Source organism: Rhinolophus hipposideros, assembly GCF_964194185.1.
Source record: "Rhinolophus hipposideros genome assembly, chromosome: 21".
Lineage (NCBI taxonomy): Eukaryota > Metazoa > Chordata > Mammalia > Chiroptera > Rhinolophidae > Rhinolophus > Rhinolophus hipposideros.
Window position 1 is genome coordinate 38,130,718 of NC_138067.1, and position 17,881 is coordinate 38,148,598.

Consider the following 17,881-nt stretch of genomic DNA (forward strand, 5'->3'; position numbering starts at 1 on the left):
GGTATGGGAACCCCAAGACCTTTTTCAAGGGTTAATGCGATCAAAAGTGTTTTATAGTAATACTGAGATATGTTTATCCTTTTCACTCTCCAAAGGCTAGCTGACGTGTAATGATGTCATCGCTCTGTTGGCTAATGGGATACATACACTTGTGTTCTTATGTTTCAAAAACTCTGTTTTCTTTATTTTTTTATTTTGAAACTTACTGTAAATTATAGTGACAGACAGTGTTGTATTACTTTCAGGTGTATAACATAGTTCAGTTTTATTTTCTTACGTGGTCAATATTAATAGAACCCACAAATACAAAAGCTCTTTGGGGTCCTCAATAACTTTTAAGAAGGTAAAAGTTTAACAACTGTTGAGGTAATTGAAATTTTGCATGTCATTCTGTCATGGGATGGGGAAGTGGGAGGGAAGGGGGTTGGGGCATAGGAGGTGTGAGGAACAGACCCCAGGATGCTTGGTAAACTTCGGCTTTGTGATGAGAAGAAATCACAGATGTTTTCAAATCCCATTACAGTCATTGCAGGACTCTCAAATATCTACACACTCATCAAAATTTCTAAATTACCATAATTTGAGAACCTGCCATTAGATCTTGAAGTTTAATACATTAAGAAAGAGGCACATATATTATTGTTTCACATATTTGTGTTAAAAATATTTGTATGTCTGTAATTCAGACATTTCCTGCTGCTCCAGGAACACCCCTAAGCATGCTTTGTGGGTAGCTGCTCACAGCCCTTTCCAACAGCTCACAAAGGTTTACAAATATTCCCTTGCTCCCTCTTAGGCCCCAGGGCAATTCCTGGAGTTCACGCATTAATAATAATAAAAATAACAGCTGTTTCTTATCCAGCCCTTACTCTGGGCCAGGCCTTATTCTCAGCATTTAATTTCAGGTGTCAACTGGTTTGATCCTCACTACAGCCCATAAGGTACGTACCATTATCGTCTTCGTTTTACAGGTCAAGAATCCGAGGCCCAGCGAGTAATCCTCCTCAGACGCACAGCTCGGAAGCAGCGCTCATTCCAGGATTTTGATTTTTGTGTTTCCAGCGTGCTCGGGGTCCGGGGAGGAATCAGTGGGCTTAGCTTGGAGAGGGAGGGAGGCGGAAGGAATTAGAGGAAGATGACGCCGGCGCGACCAGAGGCAAGGGAGATTCCCCCGGGTCTCCGGCGCTGGTGCCCGCACACCTGGGTACCGCGGGATGCCGCAGGACCAGAGGTGGGGATCGGTGTCCGTACCCTGAGGGTTTCGCAGCCGCGGGGTGGGGCGCCTGGGGGACGAGAGCAGCCTTACCTGTCCCGGCGCTCACCTGATGGCCAGCTTGGAGGTGGCGGTGGCGGCGTACCAAACCTACTTGGGTCCCCCTTCTCACGCCCCGCCCTCGGGGTGGGGGGGTGGGCGAGTGGGCGTAGGGCGCCCAGGACCGGCCGGACCTGTGGGACCCGGGGCCCGGGCTGTCTGCGGATCCTGTCACTTCGAGAAGGCAGGCTCTTCCGGGGCTGGGACGGCTGTGGGCGGCGGGATGCCTCGGTGTCTGCAAACTCATAAATACCGCAGCTGCACTATTGGCTGGAGACGCGCGTGCGGGCAGGTGGCGCCCCGCAGGGTGAGCCGGGGACCGGGAAGGCGCCCCCCGCCCCAGCTCGGGCCTCCAGGCTAACGGCCCCTCCCGGCGCTGCCCCGGCAGTTCAGGGAACTGGAGACCGAACCAGAGCGGGCGGGGAAGCGCTGGGGAGAGGGGGGGAGGGTATACAGGTGCAGGGCTGGGGAAGCAGGTGGAGGTGGCGGGCGGTGGGCTGGGGGGACTGAGGGTCACCAAGGCAGGCTGGATGGGGTACTGGGGAGCAAGCAGGGAGGATGGGGGTGTTCCAGGTAGGATGGAATTCTGGGGGACCTGGGGATGGAGTGGAAGACTGAGGTCACTAAGACCAAAACCGAAGGCTGGAGGATGGAGTGAAGTGATGAGGTCCCTGAGGGCAGGGTGGAATGCTAGGGATCTGGGAGAATCAAGTAGAAAAAACGGGGGTTAAAAGCAGGATGGAATGCTGGGAGTGGGGTTGCCAAAGGCAACTTCCTGCATGAGCCCCCACCCCCCTCTCAAACCTCTTGCGCTGAGCGTGAACTGCAGTTAAGAGCGAGGGTTCTGGAGCCGGCGCTCCTGGGTTCCCAACGCCATCACAGTAGAGCTATGCAACTGCACCACGCGGTTGCTCATTCCCCTCCTCTGATGTGGGGCTGCTGATCACAGTGGCCACCCCCCGGAGGAATGTTGTGAGGCTCCCCTGAGTTAATCTATGCAAAGTGCTTAGCACGCAGTAATGCTCAGTAAGGCTCGGAGCGTTGGCTGCTCAGTAGTGATCGTTATTTTTTGCTTGCTCTCCAGCATCTGGATAAACATCCTGGAAAACCTCCCTGCTATCCTGCCTCTCTCCCAGTGACACTGCCTGATCCCGGTCTGTTCTCCACCCTCCCACCCCTCTGCCATGTGCCTCCTTCATCCCTGCTGGTCCTGCTGCTGTCTGCTCCTATTTTTCTCCCTGGGAGTCCAGGGGGTCCCCAAGGATCCCAGTGCTGCCCCAGAGCAAATCCACCTGTCCTACCCAGGTAAGTGTCTGTGACCTCTCTGAGAACATTTCTCAGTGTGGCCCAGAGGTTTTAGACTTTCAGAATCCCACACTGATTGCTGTGGGACCCTAGACTGGTCACTTGCTCTTCCTGAGCCTCAGTTGTCCGCTTCTGTTAAATGGGGATTACCAGCAGTGGTGCGTCTGACTGGACAATGATTCTGGTGTTCTCCAAAGGAGGCTGCCATTGTCCTTGCTCATTGTGTCACTGTTCATTGTGTCCCCACAAGGCTGCCTCCTGATCCTTGATCAAGATGTGGTTGTGAGCTGGGGTGGTAAGACCTTGGTCTCTGGGCCTTCTGCACCCAGACTCCCTGGATTTGAATCCCAGCTTACCTGCTATGTAACCTTGGGCAAGTGACTTAACCTTGTTGGCCTCAGCCTCCTTACCTGGACAATGGGATAATGTTAGTGGGACCTCATAGTGACGAGTAAATGAGATATTACCTGTGAAGTGGCAAAAATGGAGCTTAGAGCATAGCAGTGATTTTCACATGTGTTTGTCTCGGGACCTCTTTCGTTGCATAGCTAAAAATTATTGAGAACCTCAAAGAGCTATGGTTTATGTGAGTTATACCCATAATATTGGCCATACTAGAAATCAAAACTGAAGCTTTAGAAATACTTAGTGTTGTTTGAAATGAATGATAATAAATGCATTCTGTATTAAGGTAAATAATGTTTTTCACGAAAAATAACTATACAAAGTAATCTAGTGAGAAGAGTGGTGCTGATTTACATCTTTTTAAGTGTCTTGAATGTCTGGAGACAGCCAGAGTCTCCTACATCTGCTTCTGCTTCAGTCTGTTTCAATGTGCTACTTTGAATAATGTATATGAAGAAAATTTGGTCTCACACCGACATGTGATTAAACAGGGAGGATTTTAAAAGGAGTTTCAAATAATTGTGGCTATTCTTTTTTGATACTGCACCACAACTCAACACTGTCTTCCTTTCTTTCCTTCCTCCCTTTTTCCCTCCCTCCTCCCTCCCTTCCTTTCTAATTATTTTAGCTTTCTATTTTGAAATAATTTTAGACTTATAGAGGAGTTGCAGGAGAGTACAGAGTTCTTGTACACCCTTCACCCAGCTTCCCCTAATGGCCATCTCTTACGTATCCACGGTACCAAGGACAAAGCTAAGAAATTAACATTAGTATCGTATTACTAACTGAACTATGGACTTTTGATTTTTTTGGATTTCACCAGTTTTTCCACTGTCTGTCTTTATTTTAATCCAGGATCACACATTGCACCTAGCTGCCATGTGTCTAGTCCCTCCTATCTGTGACAGTTCCTCAATTTTTCCTTGTTTTTTGTGTCCTTGACACTTTTAAAGAAGATAGTTTCTTCAAAGTTAGTTGCAATGTGGACTCTGAAACCGTGTGAATGAACTGGCTTTGGCATTTGCTGGCACTCTGACAAAGCACTTTGCCTGGAGGTCTCTGTAAAATGGAACAGCAATAAAATCCATCTCACGGGGCTGCTGTGAAAATCCAGTGAGATCACAGCTGTCCTTTGGCTTACACAATGATAGTGGCAAGTATACTTTTTGTCTGAATGCTTCAGATGGATAACTCAATTAACCTCATATTGGACCTTAAGATGTATGTACTCACATTTTACAAAAGAGTAAACTGAGGCTCATTAGATGAAACGTCTGACTGCAGGTCACACAGTCTGGAATTTGAACACAGGCAACTTAAGAGTCCACAGTATTTATTTTAAAACTATACATTTTGTGCTAATTTTAGATTTAACAGAAAGTTAGTAAAAATATTACAGAGTTTCTATATCTCCCTCACCCAGTCTCTCCCAATGTTAACATCTTACCTAACCATGGTACAATGATTAAAACCGGCTACGTTGGTCCAACACTACTAACTAAACTACAGATCTTGTTTGAATTTCACTAGTTTTTCCATTTAGTTATTTAGTCATTTAGCATTTAGTTGTTGTGTCTCCTCAATCTCCTCCAATCTGCCAGTTTCTTCTGCTTTCCTTACTTTTCATGATTTTGACAGTTTTGAGGAGTGAGCAGTTAATTTGAAGGATAGCCCTCATTTTGGGTTTGTCTGATATTTTGTCATGATCAGAACTAAGTTAGGTGTTTTCCTAGGAAGACCAAAAGACATGTGATATTGTGGTCTTCTTAGGGTCTGGTATCAGAGAGTTCATGTTGCTGACGTGGCTTATGGCTATTACTGGTGATGGTAACTTTCATTGCTTGGTTCAAGGGATGCCTACTGGGTTTCTCCAGACTAAAGTTTTTATCCTTTCCTTTGTTGTTAATAAATATCTTTGGAGAGATTCTCAAGACTACAAAAATCATGTTTCTCCTGAAACTGTCACCCACTGATTTCAGCATCCATTGGTGGGTCTTGTCTGCAACAATTATTAACCTGGTGTTTGCCTAATTGTGATTTTGTAAACTTTTAATTCTCTCTCTCGATCTAATTGAAATTTTACTGTAAGGAAAGGCTGTTCCTTCCCCCCTCCATTTATTTATTTATTCAATTATTTATTTATATCTGTATGGACTCATGGATATTTACTTCATTCCGTGGATTAATATCCAGTACGATCGTTATTTATTTTGTGTCTCAAATTGTCCCTAATTTGGTCTTTTGGAATTCCTTCAGATTGGCTTCTGGGTTCTTTTAACAACCCCCCCCCCCCCCCGCCATCATTTTTGAGCACTTCCTTACTTTCTGGCATCACAAATCATTCCAGGTTCATTCTGTATATTTCCTGCCTCATCTCTGGAATCAACCACTTCTCCAAGGAGCCTTGGTTCCTTTCATTGGAGAATGGGTATTTAGAAACCAAGATCTGAGCACTAGGTGTGCTCATTGCTACTAAAGTATCACTGCTTTTAGGTCCTCTCATAAGCAGACCTGTGCAACACAGCAATATGTTGATATGCATATAGACACATCTATAACTCTGTATTGATTACATATTTCTGGATCTATCTGTATATTTATTAAATACCATGAGCTCATACTCATATCTCTGATTTCAGTCCAACAGCAAGGGTTTATTTTCTCCTTCTTCTTTCCTTGCAACTTCTTTCTCCAACACTGAAAAACCTCTCTCCCACTATCTACAAGACATTTCTTTGTTCAGTGCTAGTTTAGGCATAAAGCAGTTTCAGCACTGTTTGCCCATGTCCCTGTGGGAATACTTACTGGGTGATGGCACTTATTTGTAGTCCTTTTTCTCTGTCATTTCACAGTGGCCAGTCAAGACTTATTTCTCATGGTTATTTTTCTTTCACAACCCTTTGATGGTTACTTTATTCATGTTTTAATTAGTTATGTCCATTTATTAGTATTTATATTCCGTATTGGGTTCTCCTCACATCCTGTGTAGTTTGTTTTTTTATTTTTATTTATTTATTTATTTTACTGGGGAACAGTGTGTTTTTTCAGGACCCATCAGCTCCAAGTCAAGCCGTTGTTTTCACTCTAGTTGTGGGGGGCACAGCTCACTGGCCCATGGGGGAATCGAACCAGTGACGCTGGTGTTATGAGCACTGCGCTCTAACCAACTGAGCCAACTGGCTGCCGCTGAGTAGTTTTGTTAGTTTATTTGGGGGGTATATGAAGGAAATAGGAAACATTACTATAGTTCTAGGAATCAGAACTATACAAAAAAGATAGACTCAGAGAGGCATCCACTCTCCTCATTCCTACTATCCCATTCCCCTTTTTTTTTCCCATTCCCCCTTCTTTTCCCATTCACCCTATGTAAGTAATCCATCTCTTTAGTTTCTGGTATATCCTCCCTGTATTTCTTTTATACAGATGAGCAGATCCCTGTGTATTTTCTTACCTCCTCTTCCATGAAGAGTAGCTGACTATATATACTCTTACACTTTGCTTTTAAAATTTTAACTGTATGTCCTGGACATCATTCCACATCAGTTCCCAGAGCTTGTCCTCTTTCTTTTTTGACAGCTGCATAGAGCTTCACTGTACAAATGTTATAGAGTTTATTCAGTCACTCTCCTATCTCTGGGTGTTCAGGTTGCTTCTGATATTTTGCGATTACACACGGTGCCGCAGAGAGAAACCTTGTGCACGTGCATTTTCATATTGCTGGAGGAAGAACCCATGCTCTTAACATTGCACTATAACTCATGGTGTTTTTAAAAGCTTAATTTGGTTGCTAATTTTTAAAAAGTTGGAGCAATTATTTAAAAGTCTGCATTTATATATCTATGCCCCTGGGACATAAAAACCACCACACAAAGATTTACTCTAGAAGTTGACAAATTTAGTGGCACTGGGCCTGCTTCTTGCATGGCAGCTATCACCAGAGCTGAGCAATGGCTGCCCTTTTTAGACCAGCCAGGCTCTATAGTTTGCCACACACCCCATCACTCCCTACTGCCTTCCTCTTTACATCTGGTCCTTGTCTCCATTTATATTACCTAGCTGTCCTCTAAACATCAGAGTTTATAACTCCTAAATGATATTATGTATGTAACATGTTTGGCACAAGGCCTGCAATTGTAAATAATGATATTAATAATAATTATCCATTCATTCATATAACCCCAACTGTCCTAGATACTGTTTCAAGTACTTTACTTATATTTATTCATCTAAGCCTCATAGCAACCCTACAGAGTAGATACTATTATTATTCCATTTTACAGATAAGCAAACTAAGTCTCAGAAAGGTAGTAATTTGCCCAAGGAAAATACAGCTTGGAAATGGCAGAGCTGGGATTGAATTTAGGAAGCTCCACAATCTGTGTCCTTAACTACTGACTGTCCAAGAGCTGTTAATTATTGCCCCTCCCTCTCTCTGCCCATCACCTCCTGCCCTGCCCAGGCCTCACTGCCCAGGCTCCTTCTGTTCTTTTCTGCCCAGGTGAGCCAGGCTCTATGACTGTAACCTGGACCACATGGGTCCCAACACTCTCTGAAGTGCAGTTCGGCGTTCAGTTAACTGGGCCTCTGCCCCTCCGGGCCCAGGGCACCGCCAGCCTCTTTGTGGATGGGGGCCATCTCCGGCGGAAGCTCTATATACACCGAGTCACACTGCGAGGGCTGCTGCCAGGGATCCAGTATGGTGAGAGGGGTCCCGGGTTCAGGTGTTGAGGGGGGAATGGGAAGAGGAGTGAGATAGAAGCTAGAAACTACCCCTGGCAGGTGGTATTTGTTTATTTGCAAGCCTATTGTCTGAGACCCCAGGATGAATATGGAAGGCACTGGGGACCTGGGGAGAGGTAGACAGAGGGGGCATGGGTCAGACCCATTTAACCCCCTACCTCCTCCCCCCACCCATTGAAGATGGGCTATGGGGTGGAAGAGACAACCTGGGGGTCGCCCCCTGACTGTGACCTTTCCCTCAGTTTACCGCTGTGGCAGTTCTCAGGGCTGGAGCCGTCGTTTCCGCTTCAGGGCCCTAAACGATGGGCCCCACTGGAGCCCCCGCCTGGCTGTATTTGGGGACATGGGGACTGACAACCCGAAGGCCTTCCCTCGGCTGCGCAGGGACACCCAGCAGGGCATGTACGATGCTGTTCTCCATGTGGGTGAGGCATCAGCAAGGGTGCACCCGGAGGTCTGGGGGGTCGGGGTTTGAGTGGGAGGCAACCCAGGACTGCGGAGGGGATTGGGGTAGGGGCGAGTGTGGTTCTGAAGGGATGGGGGATGACACTGGCCATGGAGATGGTGTCTGTGGTTAGCAGACTGCCCAGGTTGAGATCCCAACTTCAACCCTTAGATCTGTGTGCATTGGTTTCTCCTCTGTCTTATTATTAGAGATGAGTCTAGAATTCACAGGACTGTTGTGATGACTAAATAAGTTGATCTTGCCTGGCATGTTGTAAGTGCTCCATACGTGTTAGTGATTATCGTTGCTGTTGTGACTTGAGGGGACAGGGAACCAGATGAGTGGTGAAGACTGGGGCTAAAATGGTTCAAAGCCGTAGACTCTGGAATCAGACTCCCAGGGTTTGATTCCTGGATCTTTACTAACCACCTCTGTGACCTTGGGCGAGCACGTAACCTCTCTGGGCCTCAGTTCCTCCACCTGAAATGGGGATACTAATAACACCCACCTCAGAGGGTGTTTTGAGATTCAGGTGATCAAGTATGTAAAATATTTGGAACTGTGCCTGGAACAAAACCAGTACCGACTATGTCAGTCTGTGTTGTTTGTGGGGGAGGACAAGGTGGTGGGCAGAGATGCAGCTGCTGTGATCGGAGCCCAGGAGACCAGCGTGGTCCTGTGGGGGACTCCGGGACCAGAGGTTCAGGAAACACTTCCACGTGCACACGTGGGTGGGTGTGAGGTAGGTTTCAGAGAAGAGGGAGGGCTCAGAGGCCAGAGGTTGCCCAGCTCACACCTGAGCAACCAGGTCTCTCGATTGTGGCAGAAACAGAGCTGGGTCTGTGTCCTCACTGTCCTCTCCCCACCGCCCACCCCCCAGGAGACTTTGCCTATGACATGGATCAGGACAACGCTCGCATCGGGGACGAGTTCATGCGGCTCATTGAACCTGTGGCTGCCAGCCTGCCCTACATGACGTGTCCTGGGAATCACGAGGAGCGCTAGTGAGGGCCAGGGGCTTCAGGGTGGGCGTGGGCCCTGCTGGGGAGAACAGCTGTGTCCTTCTTAGTGTCTCACCTGAGTCCCTCGTGCTCCAGCGCTCATTTGTGGCAGTGAGAGGAAAGGAGAAGAGGGATGGGTTGAGAGCTGGACTCAACCTGATGGTGGGGAGATGGCTTGGGGCCAGGACACCCAGACCCTCCTCCCATCCTTTTATTCCCTTTTATCCAGCAACTTCTCTAACTATAAGGCTCGCTTCAGCATGCCGGGGAACAATGAAGGCCTGTGGTACAGGTAACCTGGAGGGGCTGGGGGACTGGCCTCCCTTCCCTGCAGGATGGGAGATGCAGAGGAGACCCCATCTCTGACCTGTGCTGTTTGACCCCTCAGCTGGGATTTGGGTCCTGCACACATCATCTCCTTCTCCACTGAGGTGTATTTCTTCCTCCATTACGGCCGCCACCTGGTAGAGAGACAGTTTCACTGGCTGGAGAGAGACCTCCAGGTAACCTGGGTAGAGGTCCCTTTCCGCCTCTTGGACCTGCCTCTCCTCCCTGCCCCGACCCCAACCTCTCACTCTGGGCCCTTGTCTCTAGAAAGCCAATAAGAACCGCGCAGCCCGGCCGTGGATTATCACCATGGGTCACCGGCCCATGTACTGTTCCAACGCTGACTTGGATGACTGTACGTGGCATGAAAGCAAGGTGAGAACTCGCTCCCTGGGGGCAAGGTGATGACAGCCAGGCAGGGGTCACCCCGACTCACCCTCACCTCCTTGCGCCTCCCGCCCAGGTCCGCAAAGGCCTCTTCGGCAGGTTATTTGGATTGGAGAATCTTTTCTACAAATACGGTGAGTGACCCGGGAGGCTCCCCCGCCCCAGGTCCCATCCCGTTTCTCCTGGATTCACGGGCCTGATCCCCACTTGCTCTGTCTCAGGGGTTGACCTGGAGTTCTGGGCTCACGAACACTCGTACGAACGGCTGTGGCCAATTTACAACTACCAGGTGAGGCTCAAGGAGGGCTGAGGGGCCCTGCGCTGGTATCAGTGGGACCCTGGTCAGACCTGGTCAGACCCTCCGCCGTGGCCTGGTGTGATGCGCCCCTTCCCCATGTCCCCTTCTCCAGGTATTTAATGGCAGCCGAGAGATGCCCTACAACAATCCTCGAGGCCCTGTCCACATCATCACAGGATCTGCTGTGAGCAGGGCGGGGAAGGGTGCCGCTGGCTTCTCTCCTCTTGCTATGTATTCAGGGTTGACCTTGTACCGCCAGCCAGGGTGCTGCGTGCTTCACCCAGTTGCTATCACTAACTCGACTGTAGAGCTTAGGTATGTCCCGTAACGCGCCTATTGTCCAGATGTGGAGACAGAGGCTCAGGCAGTGAAATACCTGTGCAAAGTCAAAAAGTTCAATAGGTGGCAGGGGTTGGGGGCTTGCCTGGGTTACCGGATGGATCCAGGGACAGAGGGTTTATTATTATTATTGTAACTGAGCGGCAGGCTTTATTCACCTTCCACCCGCTTTCTCATTAAGGACCTTTTTCTGGTCCAGGATCCTACATGTATTTAGTTAACATGGCTCCTTGGTCTCCTCCAATCTGTGAGAGTTCCTCAGTCTTTCCTTGTCTTTCATCCTTTACATATTTGCAGACCCCTGGCCAAGTGTTTTGCAGAATGCCTGTTGAATTGGGTTTATCAGATATTTTCTTATGCTGAGAATTGGGTTATGCATTTTAAGCAAGATGGTCACAGAAGTGCAGTCGTGTCCTTTCAAGGAATCCATGACATCAATGTGTCTCATCCTTGGATTCTCTGAATACCCGTTTAAGGAGGTGTGTGCTGGGTTCCTCCACCAGAAAGTTATAATACCTCTCTTTTTAATGAATGAATATCTTGGGGGAGATCCTTTTAGACCATGCAAATATCCTGTTTCTCCTCAAACTTTCACCCACTAGTTTTTGACTCAATCAGTGAGTCTTCCTGCAATGAGTAATAGTGTGGTGTTCTACTGGTGTCTTCTATTTTCTAGATTTATAACTAGATTTATTCATTAGAATCCTCCTGTGAGGAAGAGCTCTCCCCTCTGCCCCATTTATTTGGTTAGTTAGTTATTGACTCGTGGGTACTTATTTTGTTCTGTGGGCTATGATCCAATACTATTATTTCTGTTGCTATTCAGGTTGCTCCAGCTGTGACCTTTGGGAACTCTTCAGGTCGGTCCCCTGTTCCTTAGAGCGCCTTGTTGTTTTGTGAGCATGTCCTTACTTTTTGGCACTGTAAGGTGCTCCCGAATCATCTTGTGTTTTCCCTGCCCCCACCTTGGAAACTGTCACTTCTGCAAGGAGAGAAGGCTTATTTTTGAAGCTGATTTTTATAAATTAGCAAGAACTTCTTGTGATTAAAAATTCAAACAGTACAGAGGGCACGAGGTGAACCCCACCATCCACACCCCTTCTTACTCCCACTCTCAGTTGTTCTATCTCTGAGGTGGCATTTTAGAATGTTCTGTGCATGTACAAATGAATAATTATCTAGATAGAGATGTGTTACTGCATCATCCACTTTTTTCTTTTTAAGTGTGTTTTTCCAGGACCCATCAGCTCCAAGTCAAGTAGTTGTTTCAATCTAGTTGTGGAAGGCGCAGCTTACAAACCGGCAATATTTTTGTTAAGAGCACCACGCTCTAACCAACTGAACTAACCGGGTGCCCCTGCATCAATCACTTAAAAAACAGCTTGGATCATGCTTCATACCCTAGAGGTTCCCAACTTTGGTGCGTGTTAGAATTACCTGGGGGAGGTTTTAAAACTCCAATGCCTGGGCTCTACCCCAGGCCAAACACCAGAATCTCTGAGGGTGGAAGCCCGGCATTGCACACCCCTGGGTAGTCACATCCCGGAGCAAGAAAGAATGTTCTCAGCACCAGCTGGCTCTTCAGGCCCATAGGTGGTCACTATTCTGATTTTATCAGCACAGATTAGTTTTTTCCCTTAATTTTAAATTTTGAAATGATTTCAGACTTACGAAGACTTCCCATATCCCCTTTACCAGGATTTCCCAAATGTGAACATTTAGCCACACTTGTTTTAATCTCTTCGTCTCCGTCTGTCTGTCTATATAAATACACGTATATACATTTTCTTATTATTTCGATCCAGTGAGGAGTAAGTTGCAGAAATACGCCTGTCTGTATTTGCTAAAAAACAAGAACATTCTCCTATCTCTTATCACTACAGAATAATAATCAAATCAAAGTGGTTAGCATTGATAATATCCTATTATTATCTAATCTACAGCTCTCATTCACATTTAGCCGATTGTCCCACTTGTGTCCTTTAAATCAAAGCAAAGCATTTTTTTTTTCCCCTGGCTCAGGATCTAGTCTAAGATCACATACTCTATTTCGGGGTCTTGTCTCTTTAGTTTCCTTTAATCAGAAACATTTCCCCATTCTTTCTTCATGTTTCATGACCTTGAAAAATTTGAAGAGTACAGCAAAGTCGTTTTGTAGAATATCCATTAGTTTGGGTTTGTCTGATGTTTGCTCGTGATTAGATGGACGTTTCGCCTTTTTGGTAAGAATACACAAAAGTGATACTGTGTTCTCAGGGCATCCTACTAGAAGGCACATGGGATCTCTTTAACCCCTGGAAGCCTCAGTTTCCCATTGTGTAAATGTGGTGAGGATCTGTCCCATTACTGATGATGTTCACTTCTGTCGCTTGGTTAAGGTGGTGTCTGCCAGGCCTCTCCACCATACTTACTCTTTTCCCCTTTATAATTAACAAGTGTCTCCTGAAGAGATACTTTGAGACTATGCAAATAACCTTGTTAGTCCTCAAATTTTCACCACTAGTTTCACCATCCATGGATGATTCTTGCTTCAGTCAGTTATTACAATGATGGCTGCAAATTGGTGACTTTTCAAGCTCCCTTATTCACTTGCCGTTCTACTGTAAGGATGAGCACTCTGTCTCCCCCAGCCATTGGTGATTTTTAAAAAGCTTTCTTGGAGGCTCTACGGTGCAGTGAGGGTAGAGGCCCACCAATTTCTTCTACTCTGTGAATTGCATTTTCCCTTTAACGATCCATCTTGGCCATTTTTATGTATCACCCTTCTTTGTGACAGCTGTGCTATTATTTACTTAACCGACCCCCACTGATGGGCATTTGGGTGGCTTCCAGCTCAGGGCTTTTACAGAAAATGCTGCAGTGGGCAGTGTTGTACAGCCATGTACTTTCTAGAAAACATGGGCACAGGAAGCCTGGCTGGGTCAAAGCACTCAGTTGTGAGCATTATTGAAGTCAAGTCTTAACCGATTTTGTCTTCTTTGGGGGTGGCAGGGTCTTGGCCTGGCAGGTTGTTTCTGCTCCCCTGCGGATCCCCCACCCACCCCGGCCTAGGGTCTGAATGACTGATTCTCTCCGGTAGGGCTGTGAGGAGAAGCTGACTCGCTTCACCCTCTTCCCACGGCCTTGGAGCGCCGTGCGCGTGAAGGAGTATGGGTACACACGGCTACACATCCTCAATGGGACCCACGTCCACATCCAGCAGGTGTCTGACGACCAGGTCAGTGAAGGATGCCGGAGTCAACTACCTGAGTAGCTAAGGCTCAGTGTGCTCTGAGGCCAAGTGATTAAAAACATAAACCCCAGGGCCAGAAATCCAGGGTTCAAATCCTGCCTGTGCTACTTGCCAGCTGGATGACCTCAAGCAACTTACTTAACTTTGAGCCAGTTTTCCCATCTACAAAAGGAAGACATTTAATAGTTTCTACCTCACATGATTATAAAGGGTTTGAATGACTTATGATATATAAAATGCTTAGAAAAGCTTCTAAGACACCATACATTATATAGGAACTTGTTAACATGAAGTAGTGAAAGAAAAAGATAGGTGGTGGGAGGTGGGTAGAGAGAAGCCAGTAACGTGTGTGTGGCCCTGGTGGCTTAAGGTGAGGTTAGGTGGACCCACATAATCATGACTCAGCTTTGTTTATTTTGTCATTGTAATTTCAAAATAATGGTAATAAGTATGACTTGTTGAGCACCTATTGTATACTAGACGCTGGGCTTTTCCCTTTCTTCTTTTTTTTTTTTTTTTTTTCAGTTGTGTTTTTCCAGCTCCAAGTCAAGTAGTTGTTTCAATCTAGTTGTGGAGGGCGCAGCTCACAGTATCCCATGAGGGGATGGACCGGAAACGTTGTTGTTAAGAGCACTGCGCTCTAACCAACTGAGCTTACTGGCCGGCTCTAGATGCATTGTATTTAGTAGCACTTTAATCACCACAACAATCCCATGGGAAGGATTTTCCATCCATTTTACAGATGAGAGAAGTGAGGCTGAGAGAGGGGAAGTCATTTTCCCAGGGTCGTACAGTTGGAGGGTGGCAGAGATGAGATCTGACCCCAAAGACCATGTTCTTTTTATTACAAATAACTACCATTTGTTAAATGGTGCATGCACCAGGAGCAGTTTGTGTGTATAATCTCATTCCGTTCTCCCTAGTTTATAGAACATGGAAGTTAGGATCAGAGTCAGGTCATGTGCTTAAGGCCGCATAGAGTGGCTGCAGTGGAATTAAAGCAAAGTTTGACTCCAGAATTTGTGATCTAATAATAATAGTTTACACTTACACGGTCCTTACCATGTGCCTTTGTCAAATATCTCATTTAATCCCCACAACATCTATGAGGTAGGTACTATTAGTATCATCCCCACTTTGCAGATGAGGAAAACGGAGGCTTAGTGAGGTCTAGCAACTTGCTCAAGGTCACAAGCCCATCAGGGCAAAGCTGGGATTTGAACCCAGGCCACCTGGCTCCAGAGTCTGGGCTTCAGCCCTTATACTGTCTCGTTTTTGTTCCTTGCAGGATGGGAAGATTGTGGATGATGTCTGGGTGGTGAGACCTCTGCTCAACCGAATGATGTACCTCTAGGGATGGGGCAGCTTTCATCAGGAACCCTGGGCCTTGCTGCCTTGGCTGGTGTGACCAGTCACTGCCCAAGCCCACCTGGGAAGTCAGGGCAGGCCTTGACTCCTCTGTTCTCCTGAGGGCCCATGTAGCTGGATGCAGCATGAGGGCTGGGGCAGCTCTCCCCTCCAGGAGAGGTGGAGGTCCCGGTTGGCTGTGTTGGAGGGCAGGTGTGGACACAGACATAGACATAGACACAGGTGGGTGGCACAGCCCTGCCCTCCTGCATAGCAATGACTGGGGGGGGGGCGGCACCCATGGGGCCTCGGGAATAAAGAGGCTTATGGCTGTGGCTCCATCGACTCTGCACTTCTGCTGGGGATGCCCACTGGAGCACCCCTCTCCTGCCTGCAGGGGCAAGAAGCATCGCCAGCCCCACGTCAGCATGGTGGTCATGGCCTTCATGACACAATCCTTCAGCAGGCGGCGTTGGTGACTTTCTCCCCATTGGCCGTCCTTCCATGTGCCAATGGCCCGAAGAGTAATAACAGATCTCCCTTTGTGCCTCAGTTTCCCAACCTTCCACTGACTAATCCTGGAAGGGAAGTGTTAACACTCCTGCCTCTCAGCTAGGGCAGTTGACGAGACTTAGGTGTTCGCAGACCTGCTGTCTTCCTCCCGTTTCCCTCTTTCCTGTTTCTCCTCTTCTTTTCTTTTATTCAACCATTATTTATTGAGCACCTACAATGTGCCAGGCTCTGTTCTTAGTAATGGGGAGACAGCCATGAAGAGCACGGAGACCTCTCCCCTTGTGGAGCTGACATTCTATCCAGCATGTCAGCCAGCGAACACAATAAATAAGTAAAATGTATAACAGGGTGTCACTGTTTAGTGCTAAGTGCTCAGAAAAAGCAGGAAAGGGGGAAGGAGGGGAGGGGAGGCAGTTGCACTTTTTACAAGGATGGTCAGGGACGCCTCACTGAGAAGCTGACATTTGACCTGAAGGAGTCTGAGGGAGCAGCCACCTGGGCAGTGTTCCAGGCAGAAAAACAGCCAGTGTAAAGGCCCTGAGACAGACATGTGCCTGCTGTGTCAGAAGATCAATGAGGAAGCCAGTGCAGCTGGAGCAGAGAAAGTGAGGGTGAGATGGAGGCAGGGCAGTGATGCAGACAAATTAAGTGGGGGCCTTGTGTGCCATGGGAGAGCTTTGCCCTTTACCCTGAGTGAGACGGAGCCACAGGAGGGCTCTGAGGTGATGACAGACATGATCTGACTCCAGGAGTCCTAGGCAAAGGCTGAGGGCTTCCCCCCAGGGAAGCCCATGCGTTCCAGCTCTGCAGGCTGACCTCACATCTATTCTTCCCTTGGGCCACGCGGCGTCAGCATCAGCATCAGCCTCCTCACGTCTGATTCCCACCCTCCCCGCCCAGGGCACACCAGCTCCTGGCAGTTTCTCGAGCATCCCAAGATATTTCTCACTGTAGGGCCTGTGCATTGGCTCTTCGTCCTCTGAGTGCCCTCTCCCCAGCTCGTCTCAGGCTGGCACCTTCTCAGCCTCAGGTCTCAGCCTTCCCTGACAACTCCAGATGAAAGAACCGCAATCACTCTGTCCTGTCCTGTTTACTGCATTTCTAGCTCAGCATTCTACAGTTCTCTCATTGATTTGTTAACTGTTCATTGTCAATCTCCCCTGATGGGCTGGGGAGGGAAAGGGAGGGGGGGATCTCTGAGAGTGGAGACCAAGGCCATCTTGTTCATTCCTGGGTCTATCACCTCCACCAACCCCTCCCAGACCCCCTTCTCAGGCTGGGCTGGGACCCTGGCCCCCTGCCCTATTCCAGCCCTGCCCATCCTGGGCCATCACTGTCTGGGGGTGTGTCTGTCTCCACCACTGCACTGTCAGCCCAGAAGGGCGTCGTCCAGGGCTTGGTCCAGCCCAGCCCAGCACAAGACAGATGCTTAATAAATATTTGTTGCCTTAATGAAGGCCATCACATGCCAGGCTCCAGGCAACGCCGGGGACGGCGATGAATCAGTGTCAGTCAGACCCTGTGGGAGCTTGCAGGCAGGCAAAGAAACAGTTACCCAACACGGGTGACAAACAGTGAGGGAATGCAGTGGAGGGGTGCACCAAGCCTGTGAAGTCACCGGCTGGGGAGCCATTCACTGCATGGTGCAGCCAGACCAAGCAAGTACCCACGTGGGTCTAGCCCGTTCTGTCTGGGCCGAGTGAGACTTGTGAGCTTGCCCAGGCAATGGGTCCACAGAGAGTAAAGGGTGGCAAAAGCCAGACAGAAACCGGGTTCAAATGTCAGCTCTACCACTTCTGTGGGATGTGGAGTCACCAGCCCTCTCTGAAGTTCTGTTTCTTCATCTGTAACAAAGAGTGATCATACTTTGTGGAGTTACCTTGGGATTAAATGAGGTTGAAAGCCCAGGTATCGTCCTTGACTCCTCTTTTTTCATGTCCCACATTCAATTAGCTAGTACATTCTGCTGGCTTTGTCTTTGAAGTCTACCTAGAACATGTCCCCTTTGCCCACCGACAAGGCCCCCGTCCTGATCCTGTCCACCTTATCTCTCAGCTCCTGCCTGGTCTCCCCCTGCTCCTGTTCCTGCCTCCACAGTCTGTTCCCCACATGCAGCCAAAGGGACCTGTGGACACCTGCATCAGATCACGTCCCTCCCTTGCCTGAGCCCTCTCGTGGCTCCATCTCATGCGGGGCGGGGGTAGAGGGTAACCAGAGTCCTACCTGTGGC

General features: G+C 48.1%; 1 protein-coding gene across 6 annotated transcripts; it reads left to right on the top strand.

The window, feature by feature from the left end:
• The first annotated feature begins 253 nt into the window (after positions 1-253).
• Positions 254-17,066, top strand: ACP7 (acid phosphatase 7, tartrate resistant (putative)). Of its 6 annotated transcripts, none has more exons than XR_013992110.1 (13): positions 254-1,619; positions 2,397-2,617; positions 7,521-7,721; positions 8,005-8,187; positions 9,088-9,211; positions 9,438-9,500; positions 9,597-9,711; positions 9,803-9,910; positions 9,999-10,056; positions 10,144-10,211; positions 10,333-10,535; positions 13,639-13,776; positions 15,080-17,066. XR_013992110.1 is itself a non-coding variant. In XM_081030853.1 (13 exons), exons 2-13 carry the CDS (start codon positions 2,497-2,499, stop codon positions 15,143-15,145), a joined length of 1,317 nt encoding a protein of 438 aa, XP_080886979.1. In that variant the 5' UTR covers positions 254-1,619; positions 2,397-2,496; the 3' UTR covers positions 15,146-17,066. The 6 variants fall into 6 exon arrangements, 5 of the variants coding, with proteins under 5 accessions (XP_080886979.1, XP_080886980.1, XP_080886981.1 ...); XM_081030853.1 differs by having other exon boundaries at positions 10,333-10,404; XM_081030854.1 differs by having other exon boundaries at positions 254-1,231; positions 10,333-10,404.
• The last annotated feature ends 815 nt before the right edge of the window (positions 17,067-17,881 follow it).

What these genes read in the sequence shown, in the direction of transcription:
- ACP7 (XM_081030853.1), top strand. Translation starts at nt 2,497, where the DNA reads ATGTGCCTCCTTCATCCCTGCTGGTCCTGCTGCTGTCTGCTCCTATTT. An exon ending in AATCCACCTGTCCTACCCAG is followed by an intron (nt 2,618 to 7,520) that starts GTAAGTGTCTGT and finishes TTTTCTGCCCAG; the next exon opens with GTGAGCCAGGCTCTATGACT. An exon ending in GGCCAATTTACAACTACCAG is followed by an intron (nt 10,212 to 10,332) that starts GTGAGGCTCAAG and finishes CCCCTTCTCCAG; the next exon opens with GTATTTAATGGCAGCCGAGA.